This window comes from Carassius auratus, unplaced genomic scaffold (assembly GCF_003368295.1).
Source record: "Carassius auratus strain Wakin unplaced genomic scaffold, ASM336829v1 scaf_tig00214575, whole genome shotgun sequence".
Taxonomy (NCBI): Eukaryota; Metazoa; Chordata; class Actinopteri; order Cypriniformes; family Cyprinidae; genus Carassius; species Carassius auratus.
The window spans coordinates 1315167-1339880 of NW_020527719.1; the positions used below are offsets into that span (position 1 = coordinate 1315167).

At 35.9% G+C, this 24714-nt stretch overlaps 1 protein-coding gene across 3 annotated transcripts; it reads left to right on the top strand.

Moving 5' to 3' along the window:
* Nucleotides 1–225: 225 nt before the first annotated feature.
* On the top strand, nt 226–23596 carry col9a1b (collagen, type IX, alpha 1b). Of its 3 annotated transcripts, none has more exons than XM_026257967.1 (38): nt 226–343; nt 536–603; nt 953–1036; nt 1119–1251; nt 3002–3398; nt 5338–5424; nt 5917–5937; nt 6260–6316; nt 6412–6447; nt 6539–6601; nt 7125–7178; nt 7863–7898; nt 8208–8231; nt 8338–8391; nt 9060–9113; nt 9497–9532; nt 9726–9782; nt 9976–10029; nt 10593–10646; nt 10756–10809; nt 11201–11254; nt 11419–11472; nt 11750–11803; nt 12010–12063; nt 12155–12208; nt 12880–12924; nt 13747–13800; nt 13875–13928; nt 14036–14089; nt 16642–16713; nt 17304–17339; nt 17527–17571; nt 17674–17706; nt 17891–18037; nt 18743–18797; nt 21154–21342; nt 21829–21906; nt 22576–23596. In XM_026257967.1, exons 1-38 carry the CDS (start codon nt 333–335, stop codon nt 22839–22841), a joined length of 2832 nt encoding a protein of 943 aa, XP_026113752.1. In that variant the 5' UTR covers nt 226–332; the 3' UTR covers nt 22842–23596. The 3 variants fall into 3 exon arrangements, with proteins under 3 accessions (XP_026113752.1, XP_026113753.1, XP_026113754.1); XM_026257968.1 differs by having other exon boundaries at nt 229–343; nt 969–1036; XM_026257969.1 differs by lacking the exons at nt 226–343; nt 536–603; nt 953–1036; ... (2 more) ...; nt 5338–5424; nt 5917–5937 and adding an exon at nt 5704–5881.
* Nucleotides 23597–24714: the final 1118 nt, after the last annotated feature.

Genomic DNA, 24714 nt, shown 5'->3' on the forward strand with positions numbered 1-24714 from the left:
TTAAATGGTACTGTAAATATGAATACAGTATTTTTACTGTAAGTTTAATTTACAGTAAGTTACTGGCAAACTGCTGCCAGTAAGTTACTGTAATTTCTACAGGAAATTTTTTACAGTGCACTTTATCTTTGATCATCATTAATTGAAATAAAGGACCAGTTCCCTCCTCCAGGACTAATGAGTAGCAGCATCATGTTTGGGGTTGTCAGCTGGTCCTCACCTTACTGGACAGCTGCAGATCATGTTCAGTTGGTTGGTTTGGGGACATCTGGGAGGGCTCTTCAGATCAGAAGCCTCCTGTGTGAGACCAACATCTGTGGGAATCCGGAAAAATGATCTGGAGGTAATGCACAACATGCTTCTTTCATTTTTGCATGTATTGGATATTTCAAGAGGTTCATTCAAATAACTTTAGTTATAATTGGATACCTAAATGCACAAATGTATTTATTTACATTATATTTATATGTTTGATGCATACTTAAAATAAAAATTATTGCTGGTCACAGACAATTCATATACTTTTATTTTCTAGGGAAGTTTGTCTCTACCTTTTGTGTAATGTGATCAAACGATGCTTCTGCACTGGTCTTCATGCACACAGTAAGTACCTTCAATATAAATGATTTAGAGCTAGACGTGATTTTGGTGGGTTTCTGGTTTGGTGTAAAATAAGATTTCAGAACATTAAGATTTTAGCCAGACTTGGGGGGGGGGGGGGGGGGATGTGTTAAAACAATAAAATGCTAGAACTCAAAGGAGACAAGGTGGCTCAGCTTTTCAAACACAGGGTGATTGTATTGCTCACACAGTCAACACAGATCTCCCACAAGCAATGTGTGTTCATCAAACTCACAAACACAGGGAGGAGGAGTGAAGAAACAAAGGGAAAGACTGAGCGAAGCAATAAAGGTCTCATTTGTTATTTAACAATAATGCAATTTTTTCAAAGTCATGCCATTTTCCAGTACGAGTCACCTGCAGACGGACCAAACTCTGTGTCCTCAAACTAAAGATGAGAATGGCCAATTTCCAGGTAAACATCTCAAAAACAGTACATAAATTTGGACGAACTATTTATGTTGTTCTTTAACTTGAGTTCCTCTAATATCCCATAGGATTTTACATAATGAATCAGTTCAACATTGCGGAGTTGGCCAGGAGAGGGACGGTGAAGAAGGTGCCTGGAACGACATCTCAGCATATTGCATATAAGATTGGCCCCGAGTTCAACTTCAGGATAAACACCAGGTAAACACCCCTAACAGAGACCCTCCACCTGGGAGAACAGTGAGATATCCCAAAAGGGGAACTAGAAGCTGTTTTACCTAAAAATCGTGATTTTTACATGACATATTCATTTTGGATAAAGCTATATTTGAAGTCAGCTTCCAAGAATATATGTGCTTTATAATAAAAGCCAAGTAAATATTGCAAAAGGTTTGATTAATATAAGGACTTGGAACAGCTTCAGATATGACTGCGAGTGTAATTTCGATTTTCTTACAATAGTTCAATACACAATAAGTTAATTTACTGTATATACAATATTTCCAGTAACACTACAATCAAAGTCAAAGAAGAATCAATATGAGTGTCTTTGAACATCACAATTGCTTTCCTGAATTAATCAGTGATGTTGAATGGATGAGCAAATGATTACTCAATCATAGACATTATATCAGGACTCTCTGAACACCTGCCTTGCTAATTACATTTGAGAAATAGAACTGGTGTGGTAGACATGGAATAGTAAATATATATATATATATATATATATATATATATATATATATATATATATATATATATATATATATATATATATATACATACATATATATATTTTTTAAGACCTTTGGTGTGTTCAGGTTTACAGCACAGCCAGCAATCAGAGTAGCATATAAGACTCACCAAACTGACGGTTTAGTGCTGTGGTTAACAACCTTTTTAGCTCCAAGGATCCTCATTGGAGTGGCAATACAGAAAAATTATTATATAAAATTCCATAATTCCAATAAATAAATGTCCTGCATGGTTTAAAATTTTTATTACCAATGACTTTACATTACTTTTCTAGTCTGTGATAACATTATTATTTACTCACACATAGCAATTTCTTACCTAATAAAATATTCAATAGCTTGACTACATTTATATAAATACTTAAAAACTTCATAAACGTCATTAATTTCCAAATTTTTTCCAGGTCTACAAACCAAAAAAGTTAAAATTCCCTCATAGCCAGGTTTTCCAAGATCATAAGAACACTGGAGCTTAAAATGGCTGTTGTTAAGGCAACAAATTAAATTAAGAAATATGATTCCAGTTCAAATTTTAATTTTAGCTCTGTTAGCTTATTTGAAACCTGGTGTTGTCTTTAAATAATTTTAATTTCTGTGGAAGTGTGCTGAGGCCCCCTAGCGGGCCTTAGGCCCCTGATTGAGAGCCACTGTTCTATTGCTTTCCCCAGTCATACAGACTGGTGTTTGCAATTTCTCCCTTATCAGAAAATCTCTAACCTAGTCACCAGGGCAACGCTTGAAAAAGACTTGTACTGTTGACATTTGGCGACATCTACTGGGCATTGATGGAACTTCCTCTGTCCATGGTGCTGAATAAGAAAAAAAAAACATAAATTAAATTATAAATAAATCATTATTATTATATTTTAAATGAATAACAAACCAATAAAAAAATTGCATCATTCCATGGAACATATGCAGCAGTATTTAAAAAATGTCAAATTTTTTGAAGACTGAGACATAATATGGTACATGATTACAATAATCATTCATTGCCATGGTGTAGGATTGCAATATCACAATTCCATTAGAACCACTACAGTGCTTTTTGTAGATAGTAACCATGCTAATAATGTTCAGCTCGGTATGTTTCCATGTCATCTAAATATTGTAAATATGTTATTGACGATAAATCCAGATATTATTTCTGTTCGTAATCTGGTTTGATTTATTCTTGATATTGTTCCTACAATCAGATCTGCATTTCCCATGGGGCTGCCTGAGGAATTTGCATTTTCTGCAACCTATCGAATGAGTGGAAATACACAGAGTAAGAGCTGGAATTTGTGGCAACTGCAAGATCTGAATGGAAATGAACAGCTTGCAGTCAGACTCAACGGGGAGGCCCTGTCTGTGGAGTTCTCCTACAGAACCCAAGAGAACAGACAGATGACGGCTTTATTCCCTTACCAAACCCTCCTCTTCAATTCTCAGTGGCACAAGATTTTATTGCTTGTCAAAAAAGGTTCTGTGAGCCTGATAACAGACTGTAAAGCAACAGATTCACAGCAGCTGGCACCCAGAAGACAAGTAAACCTAGATGGATTCACGCATATTGGAAAACTGAGGGACAATTCAGCAATAGCTGTGCCGGTAAACTTTTCTTTCTTATCCATATTTACACATTTACAAGTATATTTATGTGTTTCCATAAGGCCTTCCATTACTGATTTAGTACCCTGATATTTAAATGTTTCTCATAACTCTTTAAAATATACAATATGTCCAAAACATCATGTTATAAGCATATTTTCTTCTTGAGGTCACAAGGCTCAGCAGCAGACTGTCTCTTTAAATGGATTTGGATTTTGCTGAATACATTTCAGCAGATACGTGGGAATTCTAGCAGTGAGGTTCTAGTCGGACAGCTGGCCTGCTTAAAAAGTTATTTTTCCTCACAGCAATAGAATTTGTAACGTCTAGTTAGATGGAAACAAAACATCTGCACTTCTCTTTCTTTTAGCCTAATTAGAACTTGTATGTCATAAAATCAACAGTCTTTAAGGTCCATATTTTTAGAAATATACATTTTGCTCTATATGTTTGTAGAATTCTTTATGTAGCTGTTTAGAAACTTCATAGGATATAATTTGCAAGTTTGCGGGTAACTGGTGCATTAAAGCATATTATGGCCACATTTTGTTTATTTTATTTATTATTATCAACATTACATTTGTACACTGCCATTCAAAAATTTGATTCCTTTAAGTGTTTTTGAAAGAATAAAGACTTCCACCAAGGTTGCATTCGATCTAAAATACAGTAAAAACAGTATTATTGTGAAACAATCCTTTTTATCCTATTATCCTAATTCCATATTCCTATTCTGGCAAAGCTGAATTTTCAGCAGTCATTACACCAGTCTTCAGTGACATACAGTACAGACCAAAAGTTTGGACACACCTTCTCATTCAAAGAGTTTTCTTTATTTTCATGACTATGAAAATTGTAGATTCACACTGAAGGCATCAAAACTATGAATTAACACATGTGGAATTATATATTGAATTATATACATAACAAAAAGAGTGAAACAACTGAAAATATGTAATATTCTAGGTTCTTCAAAGGAGCCACCTTTTGCTTTGATTACTGCTTTGCACACTCTTGGCATTCTCTTGATGAGCTTCAAGAGGTAGTCACCTGAAATGGTCTTCCAACAGTCTTGAAGGAGTTCCCCGAGAGATGCTTAGCACTTGTTGGCCCTTTTGCCTTCTGTGTGCGGTCCAGCTCACCCCTAAACCATCTGGATTGGGTTCAGGTCCGGTGACTGTGGAGGCCAGGTCATCTGGCGCAGCACCCCATCACTCTCCTTCTTGCTCAAATAGCCCTTGATGCCTTCAGTGTGACTCGACAATTTTCATAGTCATGAAAATAAAGAAAACTCTTTGAATGAGAAGGTGTGTCCAAACTTTTGGTCTGTACTGTATGATATGATCCTTCAGAAATCCTTCTAATTTACATTTATTCTTATTATCAATGTTGAAACCAGCTTTGAAGCTTAATATTTTTGTAGAAACCATGATACATTTTTTTCAAGATTCTTTGATGAACAGGAAGTTGAAGAGATCAGTATTTATTTGTGAAATAGAAATCATTTGCAACATTATAAATGTTTTTACTGCAATTTGTGATCAATTTAATTCTTCCTTGCTGAATGAAAGAAAAACTTAGAATGTATATTTATATTGGCAGGCACAAGGTTTGTGTCTTCCTTTAAGTAATGATCTCAGTAACTTTTGTGTAACTTTTAAATTAAGTGTCACTGAATGATATATTCGCATATTATGGCTTCAATCTACCACTACCATCAACAAGAAAACTCATTTAAATTCATTGTTCTGCAAAAATAATTTTCAACTAAAAGAACAAACATTAAAAAACATTCTTTTTTAACAAAAAAAAATAATCAATCTCTTTTTGAACATTACACATTTTTGAACATAATAAGCCAATGATAAACAAGTCAATACACCCCACAGGCTCACATTAACATGATGTTTTTTGATGGTTGTTTTGTCTGTTGTTTCAGTTTGAGCTGCAGTCGATGCTGATCCACTGCGACTTATTAAACATCCCGCAGAGAGACACATGTGGCGACCTTCCTGCGAGGAGGGAGGTGAGACATGTCTAACATCACAATTTCAATCAAAGAAACTAAAACCCAAACTTAAAACAACGGAATGTAATGGTACAGCTCTACTATTTCCCAGCATTCCCAAAGTCTCCCAAAGACCAGTTAATGTTTGTTAACACAGGTCAAATGTCACCGTCTAGTAAAATTTCCCGCCGTCTATTCGAATGTCTGCCGGACTCCTCCTCTTATTGTGCCACTGTCCTCCAATAACAGACCCAGAACAAACCACCTCATGCATATGTAAAAGCACTCTGTGGTTATGGTCTCCCTTGAGTTCAGATAGCTGAAAGGGGATTTAGTTGGGTTTCTTGGTCGGGGGATCTGTCAGCCCAACTGATCCCAGAAAACAGTCTTCAGGGAAATTATGGCTCACGCTGCAGGAGTGCGCGGGCCCCTTTTACTGATTTTGTTGGAGATAACCATCATTTGCACGGCACAGGTAAATGCAACCCTTCTTTGTTCTTTTTCTTTTAGATATCCGAAGCAGAGTTTCAGGTAAGCCCTTGTATTTTCAGTATATGTGAGAGAAAGAAACTATATGAATTCATGAATAGAATCACAAATGCTGTAAGATACTGCAGGCTGCACTGCATTTTTGCTTCTGTATGATCCATATGTTGTAAGATGCAAATGCACACCTGTTGCACGGCAGGTGTTCGAACTGTTTTCTAAAACTTTTTTGCATGCTTAAACTTAAAATGATTTGTAGTATATTCTTTCATTTTAGTTTTCATATTGCATGAACTTTGTATTAATGCATTTAAAACATGCGACCGTAGGAATATGACAGCATTGTTTACTTACTGTTTTTGAACAGAGGGCTGGAGCCGGCCCTCCTGGTCCTCCCGGTGTGCCAGGAGTAGACGGTATTGATGTGAGTTGAATTTTTTAAAATGTGAATATAATTTAAAATATAAAGCAATTCAGTGACCAAAACATTATGCATTATGGAACATGTTTTTCTTGCAGGGCGAGAGAGGTGACCCTGGTGAAGATGGTTCAGCTGTAAATATCAATGTTCTTGTGTCATGCATTGATATAATTTGCTACATTTAGGATATTGTTGCATCTTACACACTGTCATTTGAAACCAAAGGGTCCTGATGGAGATCTTGGAAAACCAGGTTCTGCTGGACTTCCTGGACTACCTGGAGCAGATGTAAGGAAACGCATTAAAACATCTTTTGGATTCTCTTCATAACGTTAAAATTGACATAGTATTCTACGGGAAAACAAAACCTCAGTTCCGCAGAGTTCAGTCAATAGTGGGCGGCACTCATAGACGGGTCAAAAATGCAGGGAATTTCTCATGCTGGACAGAAGCAAAGTCCAACATACAACAGGGTTTTTGTTTAAGCACGGACACCCGAAGCCTGGATTTAATTAAAGTGGATTCCCTGTGAAAATGGAAGTAGGGGTCAAGAAAATATCCACACTGGTTTGAGACGAAAGGTCTTCTGAAGGTGTTGAATGACAGATGTTTTTGTTTTGGCATCAAAGTCTATGCCTAATTGAGAAGTCACTGGTTGGTTAATGTTCGAAACTTCAGCTTGCAAAGTATCTAAACAAAGTTTCATACAGCAAACCCTCCCCTAAAACATCCTTTTTTTAATTAAAGTCTGTTCTCATTTGCTGTTGGTAATAATGGTAATAATGTAACATTTCCCCTCTGTGTTCTTCAGGGATTGACTGGCCCCATAGGAGAACTAGGCCCCGATGGCCTCCCAGGACAAAAGGTGAGCGATTAATGAGCTTCTCAGTTTTCTGCTTCAGTAGGGACCAGAGCTCAAATCAGTGTACTACTGACTGGCCTAGCAGAGGGAATTATAAGTCTTTTCCCATGACCACTAGATCCTAATCCTGTCTGTGTGCTCACTGATCTGTGCAGCCAGAAGTCAGATTCACTCACTCAACGATGCTCAAACATAGTACCTAACTCTGCCTGTGAGGATTCTCTTTATGTGAGGCTTTATGTGACTTTCAGAACAGTAATTGTGCAGCAATGTGATTTTCTGAGACTTTCAGAACAGTAATTATATATATATACACACAAGTTGTGTCCCAAATTATGCAATATACACTTTGTACTCAACTGTCTAGTGTTTGAATTATATAAGGTTATTTTGTCACCCAACACTGGAGTCTGATAGCTCCTCCCCCTCCAGTAAATAATTAAAGATACGAGTGCATTAAGTGTCCAACATTTTACACTTAGTTTTTTTTTTGGTTTATTAAGTGCATCATTGTTGCATTGAAGTGCACTTTGTCTTTTTGCCTGAACACACTAATCACACTGTTTATACTAAAAACAACATAGAATAGTGTGAATTGGGACACACTTTTATACAGTATATAGAATGTAATTATGTATAATTAAATGAGGTTGAAGTCTAAAAAGTGACTTTGTGTAATTGAAACAGGGAGAACCTGGCAATCCTGGACCCAGAGGAGGGGCGGTAAGCCTAATCTTGCCATCTTTCAACATCTTTGAAGCCCTTGTATTTAATAAAAACACAATTGAGCAGATAGGTAGTTGTAAACAGGCTTAAAACTGATCTGTACCCAACACTGCATCGTTGCCTTAATGCTGACAGCTGCTAATGAATCAAAAGAAATCTACTTTTTGTATGATATTTCATATATATATATATATATATATATATATATATATATATATATATATATATATATAAATTATTTTTGCATAATCATAACTCAGAAATGGGAAAACAATATAATTAGATAACTCTTTTCTGTCTTTTTAGGGTGCTGGACCTGATGGACCGATTGTAAGTGGCTTTTCTTTTGATATGATGACTAAAAAAGCAGTGTGTGGAGTTGGGTTTTCATTGGGTGGTGGAAACAAAGGTTTAAATCTGATACTTGTTTGCACAGGGACCACCAGGACCAGGAGGACTTCCGGGTGAACAGGGAAAAGTGGGACCCCCTGTAAGTGACTCCTCTGATTGGTCTCTGGGTTTTTCCTTGTCATTTGTTAATGATGTAAACAAGCAGCAACAAGTAGTCTTTCCTTTGCTTTATTTTTATACTTATTTTTACTGATAGGTGAAATACAAATCAAATGGGTTCTTGACCATATTCACTGAAATAGAGCAGTTGCAAGAAAGAGATTTTATGATACTATATATATATATATATATATATATATATATATATATATATATATACAAAAACTATAAAAAAACATAATAAACAAATAAATAATAATAAAAAATCAACCTTTTTTTCAATAAAAATACCCATTTATTTTGTATTAATGATGTATAGTTTGAAATATTTTAATATGTATTTTTCCAATTTTACTCTGTCCATAAAAAAAGAAGAAAAAAAAAGTAGTTCATTGTAAAGGCACAGAGCTGAACCTTGAACCTACTTCCTCTCATGCCAGGCAAAGTTATGAGATATTTTAGTTTCATAAAGAACTTAGTTTAATTTTAGTTTAATTTTATTTAGCTATTTATTTTGTGGTGAACTTTTACTGTAGTATTTCTCTCAAACTTGGTATTTTGTAATTTTATTTAAAAAGTGAGCAATATAAATTATTATAGTTAAAGATTATTCTTACATCAATTAAAGTGCTTTTCTCTGTATAACAGGGAGCCATGGGAGTGAGAGGGCCACAGGGACCCCGTGGACCAACAGGCCCCCGTGTGAGTATTGCTGTGACCTTTCATCTGTTTCATCTTGGGAGAAAAATATGAATCATGACTTATCATGAATTATCCTGACTTGATTATGCTACACAAACAAAAAGTCATAGTAGAAGTAGAAAGTAGAAAGTAGTAGAAAGATCATAGTAGAAATAAATATTATGTTAGATAATAAGGTAGATAATATAAGGTAAAAACTGTAAATTTTCTGTTTAAATGTACGACTGAGACATCAGTATACACAGACTAATTAGGAACATCATGCAGAGCAGCAGTTATAATTATGGAACAACAGGGTGTCCGAATTGCTTCCTTAATCAACTAATTGCCCTTTATTTCCTTCAAAATGGGTGCAAACGGTTCTAAAGTGAATCTGTTTACAGGGTGCTGCAGGGATGCTGGGTGGAACAATGGAACTGGTAAGAGGAAATTTTACTAGTGCTCCATCAAAGCATTTGTTGCAAACCATATGAAAGCCATATTGTTTTCAACACCCACATTGACATATGTTGTGATAAACAATGTGTTTTAGTAATGTTCTCCAAGACGACTATTAGATAAGGCTGGACTGAGTGACATAAAATGACTCTAAATTGTTTTTCTGATGTAAAGTGCTCTGACGCATGCCCGCATGGTGCTCCTGGTCATCCTGGTTTGCCTGGAATGAAGGTGAGTTTTCCTGTAGATTGTATTTAAAAAGGAAGTAAATAAAATATTAATGATAAAATAAAAATATACATTTTATAAATTAATATACATATAAAAAATATTACTTTTATTATAATTTTATAAATGCCCATATATATATATAATTTTTTTTTTTTTTTTTTTTTTAATAAACTGTCCTCCTATCCACTTTCAGGGTCATAAAGGGGTGAAAGGAGAAGTTGGAGAGCCTGGTAAACAAGGACACAAGGTAAGAACTTTACAAAATGTACAAAAATTCTCATAAACTTTACAAAGCAGGAATGAAAAGCATCTGGGTTTTGTGTGCATGTGTGTGTCAATGCACGTGTTTGAGGTCAGCATGTGTCATGAAGTTCTGCAGAGTGAATTTGAATATGAATTAAGCAATAGGTCTGTTGTAATGGGAAAACATTGCGTTCAAGACATATTTTCTCCAACTGTGACATTTTCGAGATTATTACGGAGCTTCATTTTTAATTAAGGACTGACGTTTGGGCTGAATTAAGGCACACAGTGTATTTAAATACTGTCTATTAAAGTCGCGTATAAGAATTACACTCCACTGGTGCATGAAGAATAATGAGGGATTTGAGTGTTGTAAGAATAAGTTAGTTTGGTGACATTTAATTCACTATTGTCCTCCAGAATCAGCATGTTTACACATCATTTACCTCAATCAAAACTATGCAGTTAATTTTACAGTATTAACCTGTCTGTCTGTTCATCGATCTACTCATTGTGTATTTTAAGGATTTCAGTGTCTTTCTTCAATAGCTTTCTTTCTCTTTTTAGGGAGAGGAGGGAGATCAGGGGGCATCTGGAGAAGTCGGAGCTCAAGGCCCAGTTGTATGTGCTTTTCCTGTTTATATGAGCAATCCACACTAAATGACTAAATTGATCTAGTAGCTATATCTTGGTCTGGTATTAAAGTCTTGTTTTCATTATGTGCTCTCAGGGATCGCAGGGAATTCGAGGTGCCACTGGTATGATTGGCTCCAAAGGAGAAACGGTAAGATTACGATTAAATAAACAGTCGAGGAATATCATATTTTGCCTGTACTTTTTTGAAGAACCAAACAGTTGTTGGTCCCTACTGACTTTGGGAAAGAAATACTATGGAACTCAATAGGGACCATTAACTGTTTGATTACCAGCATTCTTCAAAATATATATATTTTTTATGTTCAACATAAGAAAGAAACTCACGATGACAAAATGTTCATTTTTGGGAGAACTATTCCTTTTTTATACAAAAAAAAAGAAACTTAGAGTGGGATTAGATGGTACACTGCAGCACTGCAACCAACACAAAAAGCTGATAATGGATAAAAAAATATCTAATACAAAACACAGAAAATAAATAAATCTGAAAATAAGTAATATGTTGTTATTTTTTACAGGGGCCTCGAGGTGTTGATGGGGACCCTGGACCTCAGGGTGTTGCAGGAGCCACGGTAAGTTCTTCAATCTTCTGATCTAAAGCTGTAAACAATCATGAAACAGGAAAGCAGTCTGTTTCAGCAGTGGGCATGACTTAAAGTTGATGTCCTGAGCCTCGGGTGTAAATAAACAAATCAATATTAGCAGATATCTGTGGTGTGTGCTTCTTTTTATCAAGGGTGATCGAGGCCAAAGAGGATTAATGGGAGAAACTGGCCCTAAAGGCGAACAGGTATGTGTATAACTATAATTATAACAACAAAAAATCACACACAGTAGAAGTTTAAGAGGTTTTAAATTAGCATTTGAGAAGTTGCCCATGATAAAATGGATCCTAAATGGGATTTAGCCAAGTAGGATATGATCCAGGATCAGCAACCTTGTTAGTCCTGGAATAATATTCTAACAACCCAACCAACGTTAATCCAAAGAACATGCCCTATTTGGCTATATGGGAATATGCATCGATTTATATTAATCAGATTTAATGTAATGATCTCTTTCTGCAGGGACCTCCAGGGTCAAGAGGCAACACTGGTCTTCCAGGGTCAAAAGGAGACAGTGTATGTGGTTTACCATACAAATAAACTTTCACTTTAATGAAAATGTGGGAAAATGTGGCTGGTAACAATGGTACAGGTGATGTTGTCGGATGGTAACAATATGAAAAATACGGCAGTATGGTACTTTTTGTCAGAATAGATAAAAGGATTTACTTAAAGACTTGCTTGTATGCATCCAAACAGCACCAATCTGTGTCTTTCTCCAGGGTTTGCCAGGTGTGGATGGACGTGAGGGAATTCCTGGCATGCCAGGTGCCAAGGTATTTCGAAATCTGGCTTTCGTCATTCAAACATGGCCATGTTAAAAGAGTGACAGAAGTAATAATGGCGTTTTTAAATAACTGATTACAGGGTGCTGCCGGAAAACCTGGAAGCCCTGGGGAAGTTGGCCTTCAAGGACTCCCTGTAAGTCTTAATGTAGAAATAAAGAAATGCATTCAATATATGAAAACCCATAATGACTGTGAAGAAGGTCAAAAACAAGGCAACCAAATTGTTCAAATACAGTGCGCAAATGTTCAAAGGTTTGAGCTCAGTAAGGTTTTTTTGTGCTTATTTAAATATTTCACCTTATTACTGTATTTTTGATCAAATAAATGCATACTTGGTTAGCATAAGTGACTTCTTTCAGAAACCTTAAAAAAGTTCACTTTAAATGGTAATGTATTCTAACTTTCATCTTCGTTCTACAGGATGCAGCACAATGAGACTCTTTTATTTTATCCTCGTCAGACATACATAATTGAATTCTGAACTTTTTGTTACAATCTCATGTTCAACCTGTCTCCTTTAAAGCTATTAGGCAGTTTAAAATGTCAATAATTTATTTTGATTTCAAATTTGTGCTGCATTTCAAGGCAGGGCAAGATTATAAAAGACTTCAGACTTTATTCCAGCATGATGTCAGGTTTTCATGACTAATTCACATCATCATTAATTTTGAGACTGTTCAAATCCATCGCTTGGATTTGTCTTTGATCAAACAGAACAAAGACGAGGCATTTTACTTCCTTCAGGAGATGTAGCCTTGACAACCTGCATTTTGATATTTAGTGACTTTTATTTCATGTCTGCAGGGTTTACCAGGAAGCCCAGGACCAAAAGGTGGAGGTGGAGAGAAGGTGAGAGATGTTGCTAAATTTATCTGTGCTCGGTGCAAAGTCATCACATTTTTAATAACCTGAACTGAACTGAAGTTTTATCAGGACAAATTTTCCATATGTCTCAGAATCACATGCTGTTAAAGCTGAAGCTGCTATTTTTATTTTAAGATGTTTTCTCCCATCTCTGGTTTTATATTTAAAGACAAGATTGTGGCTGATACAGAGACAACATTCTGGCTGATACAGAGACTCTGATAATTATTTTAAAGTTATGGTTGATAAATGGCCGATATTAAAATACTTTTTGTCTAAATACATTAACAAAACACTTAAATCTAAAATCAACCATTTGAAGTGCTACAAGTGAATTTTGGCATCACAAAGTTATAATATATAGCATAATCATTTTTAAATTTGTTAAGGATTACATTTAAGTGTTATTTTATCATTTCAAATATACGTTTTTTTTTTAAGATTTTAAAAATTATTGTGATTAACACAACAGATTTTAAAATAGGCTTAAATTAGCATGGAAAACAAAATATCCAATATCAGCGTATCCAATATTTGCCATTAAATAAAAAAAAATCTGTATTATCAGTCAATAACTGATATAATAGCAATGTAATGCACATCCCTAGTTAAGGACACTGTGGCTCATTTAGCATTGTTTGTTTCAGTAGCCCAAAATAGAAACATTAATTTTTTCATTATTTTTGCAATTTTCAATTTAATGCCATTTTAAGCTACTTTAAAGCTTTAAGCTACTATGTCACAGACAATCCTACTCTGCCTGTAGGTTATTATGAACACTATATGATATACTTACTCTAATTACAGGGTAATGCAGGACAACCGGGCCTCATCGGTACTATGGGATCTGTAGGTAAACAGGTAGGTAAACCATCAAGTGACTTTTCCATTAGTGTGCAGGAATAGATTATCTGACACTAAATGTCTCTGTTCAGGGTGAACGTGGAGAACAAGGAGAATTTGGACCCATTGGGCCTATTGGACAACCTGTGAGTACCCAATGCAGTATGAATAACAGCTAATGGACAGGCTGGATCTGTCTGTATTTACTCACCCAGGAATATTTCCCAAATGATGATAGTTTCCTTCTGTTTAGGGAGACCGAGGAGAGCAGGGGCCACCTGGGCCGTTGGGAAAACCAGGAGCCAGAGTAAGTGCAGAATCTGTTTAATGATATGGTTGTGATTTCAAAGCAAGCATCTTCCGTACTTTACTTTCATCATGCAAATTACTGAACAGAGTAAAAGCCCTTGCCTGTTGAGACATGGGAGTCCTAAAGTTGCCTTTGTTGCTCAGAGGTTTCTCTTTGAGGCTCAGCATAACACCCAGTTTAAGATGTTTCTCCTTAAAAAGAAATACAAATGATATCAAATATTTGTTAGCTGTACAATTGATATGGATAGTATAGTTCAGATGATTTGCTTCTGAAAGAGTTTGAGAAATGTTGGAGTTCAAATTGACTTCAGGTTCTGTATGTCTTACCGTTTTGTCTACACTGCAAAAAAAATATTGATCTCATTCAGTATTGTTTGCCTTTTGTCCAAAATAAATATCATAACATCCATAAATCAAATTCATTTTGAATGCGAAGTGAAATATTATTATTATTTTATTTTTAGCATCATTGGTAAATTGTTGTTTCTTGTTTTAAGCATGAAATATACTAAACTTATTTATTTCTAAAAAGTTTTGCTTGTCAAGTAAATTAATGTTGTATTAAGAATGTTTAGATATTTAGTTACTGGAAAATGAGACGAACATACTGAATAAGAAAATGATTTTGTGCTGTGTTAGAGAAACTACCGACATTAAAGAGATCTCATTTGCAGTTTTTCTTTCCTGTAAGCTGGCAGCAAACCCAAGGTTCAAAACAAGTCCTAGGCAGTACTGCATTTAAATGATTCTATTATCCCTGGGTTCAAAGAGAAAGCAAGTCGTTTTGACATCCACTAAACTCAATCGCTTTTACTTATTTAGAAGGTTTGCTGCGCAGTGAATTCAAAACACTTTTCACTAATAGTCTTTTAGGGGGATTCATGACTTTTATATTATGCTGATTTGAGGGTCAAACCAAGGCAAATATTCATAGTACTGAAATGCAGACACTGCGGGTAAGAAGGGAAACATCATGCTGTGGCCCATGAAAGAGATTGGAGTCAGCGGTCTCTCTCTTGAATGGGATTTCACAGTAAAGAGTAAACAGACAAAAGAATGTCTCACAGCAGTGTCTCTCAAACAGCCTTCTGTTCCCCTGCCATTCCCATGAGCACACACTTATCTACACACACAAACACTCACCATCACACTTCAAATATTTAAACATGATCAGGGCAATATTGTAAACATTTTTTTACGTTAGAATTTTTGTAAAATTAAAAATACAGGGTTTCAGCAGGTTTTACGAAGTAAAAAAAAGGAAAAAAGGGAAAATGAAATTGAACACACAATGTCTTTTATTAGCAACAGCTCAAAGTTTGAAAATACAACTTAAATACAAAAAATTTTGAGAAAATGACATGGAATAAGCAATCATGTTTCATGAGAAATCGATCAAAATGAAGTGAGTTTATGATTGTGGGCTCATTGCATAACCATTTCCAATAACAATTGTTACATTTCTTAGAAAACAAGACTTTATTTATTCAATTTGCATCCCAAGTAAATGTTTCTTAATTTAAGGATCTTTAGATATTTGTCAACGAAACATTTTAGATAACAAAAATACAGAGGAAAAAATATTTAATGCCACAACTTGAATTTGACACTTTCTACTTAAGGCCTTAAAGCTGCAGTAGGTAACTTTTGTAAAAAGTAAAAAAAATTTTTTTTTTACATATTTGTTAAACCTGTCATTATGTCCTGACAGTAGAATATGAGACAGATAATCTGTGCTCCTCCCAGTGGTCCTATTGCCATTTGCAGAAATACACTGCTCTCGGTAAGAAACAACCAATCAGAGCTGCGGTCCGTAACTTTTTTGTGCTCAAAATTTACAAAATGTATATAATAAGCGAGTACACCATGAATCCATTTTCCAAACCATGTTTTTAGCTTGTCCTGAATCACCAGGGTGCACCTATAATAAGTGTTTATATTTGGACTATTTTAGATTGCTTCGGGGGTACCGCGGCGAAGTAACCCAGTACCTTTGTGATTCTTCATAGACATAAACAGAGAGAAGTAGTTCCGGCTACGATGTTCTTCCGCAAGACACAAGCAGTTCTGTTTATTACCCGCTAGAGCGTCAAAAGTTACCGACTGCAGCTTTAATTGGTGGAATTAAGAGTTTTTAATAATCTCAGAAACCGTGAAATTTAATCTCATGACACAACTTTGAAATGTGGCATTTACAAACAAGTATTCAAACAATAATATATTGAAATGCTACTGTAGATTGAATCAGCAGTGCAGGAAACACTGGTGTACATCCACATAACACATTTATCAGCATTTGCCACTTTGTCCTGACCTTGCTTTTTCTCAGACCGCACTCTCTTTTTAAAAATGTATGAGAGTGTTTTTGCAGGGGAACTAAAGGATTCTGTAGTCTTTGCTCTTTGTTGACAAAGGTATTTGAACCTTTCCCATCTGTTTGGAAATCCTGCAGTGGGGCAGGATGGAATAAAAAAAGACATCAACTAGAATTTTGTAATAAATCCCAGACTCAGACTGCAAGTCATCTTACATTGCTTGTCTTTTCAGGGTCCTAAAGGTGACTTGGGCTTGCCTGGACTTCCTGGACCACCGGGCCTGCCAGGAATAAAAGGAGATAGGGTGAGGATGTCTCTGCCTACCGCATTTGAAGAGATTTTTTTGTAATTTCAAAACATCCCAAAATAATCTCTTTTAAATTGCTCTTAACTTTTTCAACTTGATTTTGTTCCCTGGTGAAGTGATACAAACCTGTGCACCCTGACTTGTTGCAGTCAGGAAATCTGTTTGTATCGCTAATTTAATATTTATTAGGGAACAGCAAAGTGTACTTTGAGTTCTGCTGCATAAATATCCCTGTAACTATTACAAAACAAATCTTTAAAAAAAACTAACCACTTTATATTCTCTGTTCTCGCTCAATTAGACAACGAGGAGTACTTTTCTAGCCTTTAAGGCACTGCAATTAGTATGTGCTCCCATTGGTGTTTTAAAGTTTAAAAAGCTTTGAAATTACAATGAGGCTTTTGAAAATCAAATTGGACCATTTTGGACTCAATGATTTCCTCAGAGCATTAAAAAAAAGAACTTAAGCACCTCTAACAGATGTAGGATTTATAGAAAGAGCAAAATGCTGAACATACATTATTGGAAGACACAAACTTCCAGTTAAATATTCAAGGGAATTAATTTCTGAATGTGATATTACACAGGGTGAAGCAGGAGAACCTGGACCAAAGGGAGAACAGGTAAGAGCATGATTCACATCATCAGCAGATACTGCACTGCAGAACTAAACTGAATACATCGGATACCTTAAAAACGAACTTAAGAAGACTCAATTCATAACCAAAACGATCCATTCAAGATGCTTCACAATAACAGAACCTATACATATGAATTGATCTCCCTCACTGTGATGTGTTTTTATTTTAGGGCGCTCAAGGTGACGAGGGATCGCCAGGAGACAAGGGAGATGTTGTGAGTAGCGTTTATAATAATAAGAATGCAGTAAGCTGATGTACACTGAGATTTTTGAGATATTGTAGTGCACTTTATTTCTCTGGCTGTTTCTACACTTAGGGTGACCCTGGCCAACTTGGAGCTAAAGGCGAAGTGAGTTTTTGATCAGTATTCTTTCTTGAATATTTATGAATTTGTGATGACGTTCTATTAGGCGGTTGGCTCTGATTTCAGATATCTGTGAAAATATTATTTGGCTTTATCTCAGCTCACACTAGCCCTCAGATATGACACTGTATTCCATGTGTGTATACTTACATCTCTGGTGTAAATTCAGGTTGGTAACCAGGGGGATCCGGGTAATAGAGGACCAGAGGGTGCCCGTGGGCAGCCCGGCGTCGAGGGGCCTCCTGGTAGTGCTGGACCACGTGGCATTCAGGGGAACAGAGGAGCTCCAGGACCTCGTGGCACCCAGGGACCAGCGGTATGTTATCAACCTTTCAAAAAAGAGGGATTAGCAATTACAATTCATAAGCCAAGCCTCTCTATGGTTATAAAAAAAAAAAAATCACCCAAATCTCAACTTTTCAGTGGACATGGTTATATTGCTATTCTCTTAGCTTATTCTATGTGTTTTTATCATGACATTTTTAAATCTATATTATTCATATGTTCACATTTTGACACCATAAAAAAAAATATTTGTATAGGTATAGGGTTCATACAGTCACTGAAAACTTTTAAACATCATGAAATAAAAAAAAAAATACTGTAGGTGTCTATATTGACTATAATTTTATTCTGTTATGCTCAAGTTAAAACCTTTTTTTTTTTTTTGCTAATAATGCTGTTTGTGAGTGCAGTCATAAAATGAATATCATTAGTGGTAATCCTTATCCACTAATCATGAATGACAGGACAGTTTTAATAAGTAAAAATGTAGTTGCCAAAATGTGTGGAAACCCTGTAGTTTTCTTTTTTTTTAGCATTTTTGTTGTACATACTCATTACATTCAGAAAGGTATATCAAGAAAACAGTACAGCATTTAAAAACGCTTTATTCCAATTCAATTTTTTTTCTTTGTTATTTTCTGAGGCAGAGCTAATTAGTGGTCTGAAATGAGATGAAATGATCCGAATACAGTCAGAATTTGTGTGATTTTCTTCCAAACAACTCCTGTGTTTACAGGGTAAAGAACCAAGTGATCAACACATCAGACAAGTGTGCATGCGCGTTATGCAGGGTAAGTCTGGAAGCAAAGATTTTTATCATTTCAGAAATAAACTTAATTTCCTTTTTAAGCATGCAGAGCTGCGCTTTTGCCATCACTGAAGTGAAGAGTGAGATGAATAGAAGGAGAATTTGTGTTTTGTTTCAAAGATTCTTTTTGATTCCACTCTGATGAGCAGAGACACTTTACTGAAGTTAGCCATCAGTTCAGCGTCTCTAAGTCCTCTGGAGCGCACGCCGCCAATTCCCTCATGACTTTTTCATTCACATTTCACTGAAAGATTCATTTTCGTTTCAGCTGATCTGCACTTTTGCCTCATGGTGATGAGTTTCCTCCTTCAGCCTCTGCTTTCCTCCACCAAACCCTCCCTGTAAAACTCAGTCAAGCATCATGCTGCATACATTTTTGGGACGTTTTCTGACTGAAAGTTGAAATTTACTGTACCCATGCTCTTGCTCAATGGCTCAGGGCCTGGGATTGGATTCTTTGCATCATGAATAAATCGTTCTGCCCTTTTATCCCTTCACACAATGGAAAAGGAAGTTATAAAAACGGCAGCAATGCTCTTCCTTTATGCTCAATTTCCCATAGCAAATTGAAAACGTACTAGAACACCATTCAAAGGATGAATGAGGACAAATGAAAGGAGTGGGCTTTAACAGCATTCGGCAACACAGCTTTTAGTGAATGTTGAAAGCTGGTGCATTATCTGCTTATTCACATCACAATATTAGAGCTATTAGAGCTAAACTAAAATTAGTCTAGGTTCTCATTTTACTTCCAAAACATGAAGCAACTTACAATGTGTGCAAAAAAAAAAAAAAAGTTAGAAATGTGGCTTCTTTAGTATTGCACCTGGTTTGACACTTTCACCACTGATCCAAAGTGATATACATAAGGTACACATTTTAGCATAAATTTAGAGTACTGAAGGTGTTAAGTATGAAACAACTGCAGTGCTATAATGTTAAGGGCAAAATAATTAAGTCATGAACAATCTTAATAATTAATTAGGCCTAATCAAGCGCTACTACTTGTGTCTAGATTCGTAAAAAAAAACAAAAAAAACATCACAAATCGTTTGTTTTCAGTCAGTGCTTCAGAGCGCTTATAATTAACGACTAGTCCAAGCAATTTCATGAAACGAGGCTTATGTCATATCGTTTATCATTTACGTTAATAAAAACATTTTATTTACACACAGCAGATGTCGTCAGTGGGCCGAGTTTCTTACCACAAATATAGTGGATCTACGTAGCGACATTTCCACAGTAATGAATGCTATTAGAATGCTTGTTTGTTGAATCTGACACTCAAGTGATCCTCTAAAAAAAAAAAAAAAAAAAAAAAAAAAAAAAAAATTCTTACCCTCATATCGTTTCAAAACCATCTCACTTTCTTTTTGTCTGTGGAAAAAGTATAGCCTACATTAAAAAAAATATATAATAATTTTATTTTTGGTCTACACGATGGACTTAAATGATAACCAAAACTGTTTGGTTATAAATGCTCAGAATATCTTCCTTTGTGTTACACACATAACCATGGGTTTACAACTGTACCGTGTTAAATATATATAACATAGCATAATGTAACGTAGCATAATTTCCAAATAACGTTGATGCTGTAAAAAGCCATGAATGAGGTAAGCAGTGAAGCACTTACATTTCTCATTGGTTGTTTACTGTTAAACAACTGGTCATAACATTTCAGCATTTCATGGATTTCTCATAAACCAGGATTAAATAGAGCTTAATTATTAATTAAATGAAGATTCGTCTTATAATCTAAATGCATGTTTTAGATCTTATTTTGAACAATTTGTTGGTACATGAATTGAACTCGTAATGTTTCATTCAAATATCATGACTGGATCTTCCAGTGAAATTACAGATTTCTCTCTGGTGATGTATGCAGGATTTATCCAATCATATAATCCGTTTAAACCCCACCTCTGTAACCTCACAGTCGTCTGCCCCATTTGGAAGTGCAATGCCTTCATCTTAAAATCCAATTAGCAACCCATGCATAGAACAGTCCCTGGCCTGGATTTTTTCTGTTTTTGATAATCCATCTCCCATAAATGTACATCACAATAATGGAAGAAAAGATCTGTCGCTATTTATGTTTCACTGTCTCTTTAAGTGTAGTGTAAAGTGAAGGAATCATGAAGACAGAACAGGAAGTCCTCAAGGGGGCGCCCTTACATTAGAACAGAAACACAGTAGACAAAAACACAAAACAGTTGGTGTGCAGTGTTAGATGACTCTAATTAGTGAGTGCAACTGCAAAATCAATGGATAAATGAAATAAAAATGAGCTGGGGGCTGTCCACACTCATTACTGCATTTGGTCTTTGGTTTTTCAGAGCAGTTGGCCCAGTTGGCTGCCAGTCTGAGGAGACCAGAGTCTGGAGCGGTCGGACTGCCAGGCAGACCTGGTCCCCCTGGTCCTCCCGGACCCCAAGGTGACAGCGGCTTCCCTGGGCATGCTGGTGCAAGAGGTCTCCCGGGACTCAAAGGGCCCTTGGGTCTGTTGGGTGTCAAGGGGCCGAAAGGTGAGTCATTATAGGACTGTGAGTTCAGACTGCTTTACTAGAGTAGGGTATCCCAAATGGGAGTTCATGAATTGATGAAAATTGTATGCAAATGTAAAATAAATGAGATAAGAATAAAAACTTAATAAAAAATATCAAATATTTGTTTACTTGCATGTGATAACCAACATAAGAGCAGTGATATTTTAGTATCATTCTGAAACTAACATAGTTTTTATCAATATTTTGAATCACTGTTTGTTTTCAGTTAGTTAGTATTCAAGTCATATCAAGCTGTTTTTCTTTTTTTTTTTTTAGGTTCAGTTTAAGTTTTAGGTTATAATCCTGCATGCAGAAAACACGTGTGAGTAACTTTTTTTTTTTATATTAACTTAAATTTTGGGGTGTACAAACAAAGTTTGGAACCCCCTGAACCAGAGTCATGGGTGTATAGGCACAGCCATGTCAGTATTTCTAGAACTGAACTAATGTGTGTGTGTGTTGCAGGTGAGATGGGAGACAGAGGGGACAGGGGACCTACAAGTCGGGGACCCAAAGGCATGCCAGGACCTCCTGGACTACCAGGTCAGTTCTGACTCAATCTCATATCCTAATTCCTCTTGTCAAAGAAAATCATATTATTATTGCATAAATGGAAGGGGCGTTAATGAATATCATCTGCAAAGCAATTTAGTCTGAAACAACTCAATTTATTTCTAAAATGATGTTAGAGATATATTTAGCTCCATCCTGGTAATAGACTTTTGAGAGCAAAGTTAAATTGGTGTTAAATGAAGCTGTCAGATGTCTGATGAATTGGAGGTATATGAAGTCTTCTGTTGTCTTTGTATCTGTTTCACTGACACTTACTGTCATTTGAATGGAGCTTTCTGAAACAGGATTTCTTGCAGTTGTTACCCGGTGCTCTATTTGTAACAGACAGATCTGCAGCAGCGGCATGTGCTGGTGTCATACAGTTTTTCAGCTTTATATTTTAAGCCTTTATTTCTATGGCAAAAAACAAGCATTCATATAATTCAGTCAAATGTAACAAGACAATGAAAAAAAACAAACATAGAATACCATAACAGTGGTTATTTGACTACTATGACTCTCATATCTCATTCCCATTTTTGTCCATGTGGAAATGCAAATGAGAATGACCTTAAGCTTTGGCCTTTTGCAGTCTAAATGAGCGATTTTAATGGGAAATGTAGTGAGCTTGAAGATGACTGACCCGTTTCTGTCTTTCAGGTGAACCTGGAAAACCAGGCTACGGTCAAGATGGGCGTGATGGAGAACGGGGTCCACCTGGTACCCCGGGTCAGCCGGGCGTTCCTGGACCACCTGGTTCAGCCGGACCACCCGGTTACTGCGATCCTTCAGCCTGTAATCTGAGCGCAGGTGCCGTCCACCAGTCCCTCAAAGACTCGAGCATGAAGGGACCAAGGCGGAAACTAAGAAGCTCACTGCACAGACATTCAGAGAGACTCCATTACAGCTCAAAGAAGAGCACATGACGTCATCGCCTTTGCAGATAGTTTTACAGCTGTAATGCCTAAAACACTTTACCAATTCCTGTGTACAGAAAATGGCAACATTTCTCGATCCAAACCAATTATTAACATTTTCTTTATTTTTTTGCACACCTCATGTTATCTGCTGGTGCAAATGAACTTTCACAGAACTTATTGTCCATCTAATGTTCTGCGGAAAGCCATTTCCTGTAGAATTTAGAAATGTGTTTTTTCTCAGCTCATACTAAATCTGCTCTAGGAATTAAATAAACATCCACGTGGCCTTCAGACCAGAGGCCTTTTTAATTTCTGTGTGCCAAAGATAAACTTGCCAGAAATATTGACGGTGCTGGAAGTTCATAACCGAAACCGCTGCCAAATACCTGCTGTCAGAAACAAAAACAAAAAAGAGAGAGGATATATATATATATATATATATATATATATATATAGATAGATAGATCTGCTGCAATGTATTCTTAACATCTATGTAAATGATTTAAATGTGGTTTTGCAAGAAATTCACTTCCCCTGCTAAATAACATTGGTGTGATTTATTGTTCCAGGATTGTAGATGCATGACCCTTTTGTGACATTTACACACGAGAAATGCAGATGTGTCGTTTCATGGTATTTCTATTTATTTTACATAGGTGTTCAATGACGATGAAGTTTGTACAGAGATCCAAGGGAAACACATTTAAATAAAAATGTGATGTGTTTATAGGAATTCAAAATAAATGTAGGTCTCAAACATTCTTATGCCTTTTTTTCCTTTCAAGTAACATTTCCTTGTTGAATAGCCTGGCTGCACTTATCACAGCTTTTTCCACACTCTTCTCACTTAAAGAACTCATTACATGCCAGAGCAAAAATGTTGGCACAAACACATTTCGATTGCCCTTTTAGATACTAATTCAGAGACGCAGGCAAACCGAAGTCAGCAATAATCAGAAGCGAAATCAAATGAGGGAGATAAGTGAGAATTACATAAAATGTCATTCACTTCATTAATTTGAATGTTAATAAAAAAAGAAAGAAATTTAATTAATATATAAAGTGGCCTCAAAGAGCAGTTGGACACTTAGGCATGCCATTGAATTAGAAAACAAACATTTCACAAAACAAAGTTATGTTTTAAACAATAATTAATTTAAAAGGAATAGTTGAGCCAACAATGAAAAAGTGCTTAAAAATGTACTTATCCATGACATAGATGAGTTTGTTTCTTCATCAGAACAAATTTGGAGAAGTTTAGCATTATATCGCTTCCTCACCAATGAATCCTCTGCAGTGAATGGGTGCCGTCATTATGAGAGTCCAAACAGCTGATAAATACATCCCAATAATCTACAAGTAATTAACATCTTGTGAAGTGAAAAGCTGTGAGTTCTTAAATACATGAAGGCATTTTAACTTTAAATCAATGCTTCTGACCAAAACAAGTCATTCCCCTGTTGTCGAAACACATTTTATAACAGTTTTAGACCGTTCTTGCCTGTAAACGATGCTTGATCTCTGCATATTTCTCTCCTGATTCAGATAAGATGACTTTTTCCTTCAAGAAAGCAATATTATGATAGAGGACTTGTATTTTAACTGGAAGCAACAGTTTGATGTTAAAAAAAAACAAAAAAAAAAAAACTCAATGATGGATTTGTTTATAACAAACATGCAGCTTTTCATTTCACAAGACATTAATTGAAGGACTGGAGTCATGTGGATTACACTGTGGTGTTTTTACTCATTCTGACGGCACCCATTCACTGCAAAGGATTCACTGGTGAACAGGTGTTGCTAATTTTCTCCAAATCTGTTCTGAAGAAGAAAAACATCTACAGTAGATCTTCGATGGCTTGAAAGTCAACCTTATTTT

Excerpts from the sequence above, each read along its gene's own strand:
- col9a1b (XM_026257967.1), top strand. Across the intron at positions 8,232-8,337 it reads CTGGACCTGATGGACCGATT|GGACCACCAGGACCAGGAGG; the intron begins GTAAGTGGCTTT and ends TTGTTTGCACAG. Across the intron at positions 17,340-17,526 it reads CTGGACCAAAGGGAGAACAG|GGCGCTCAAGGTGACGAGGG; the intron begins GTAAGAGCATGA and ends TTTTTATTTTAG.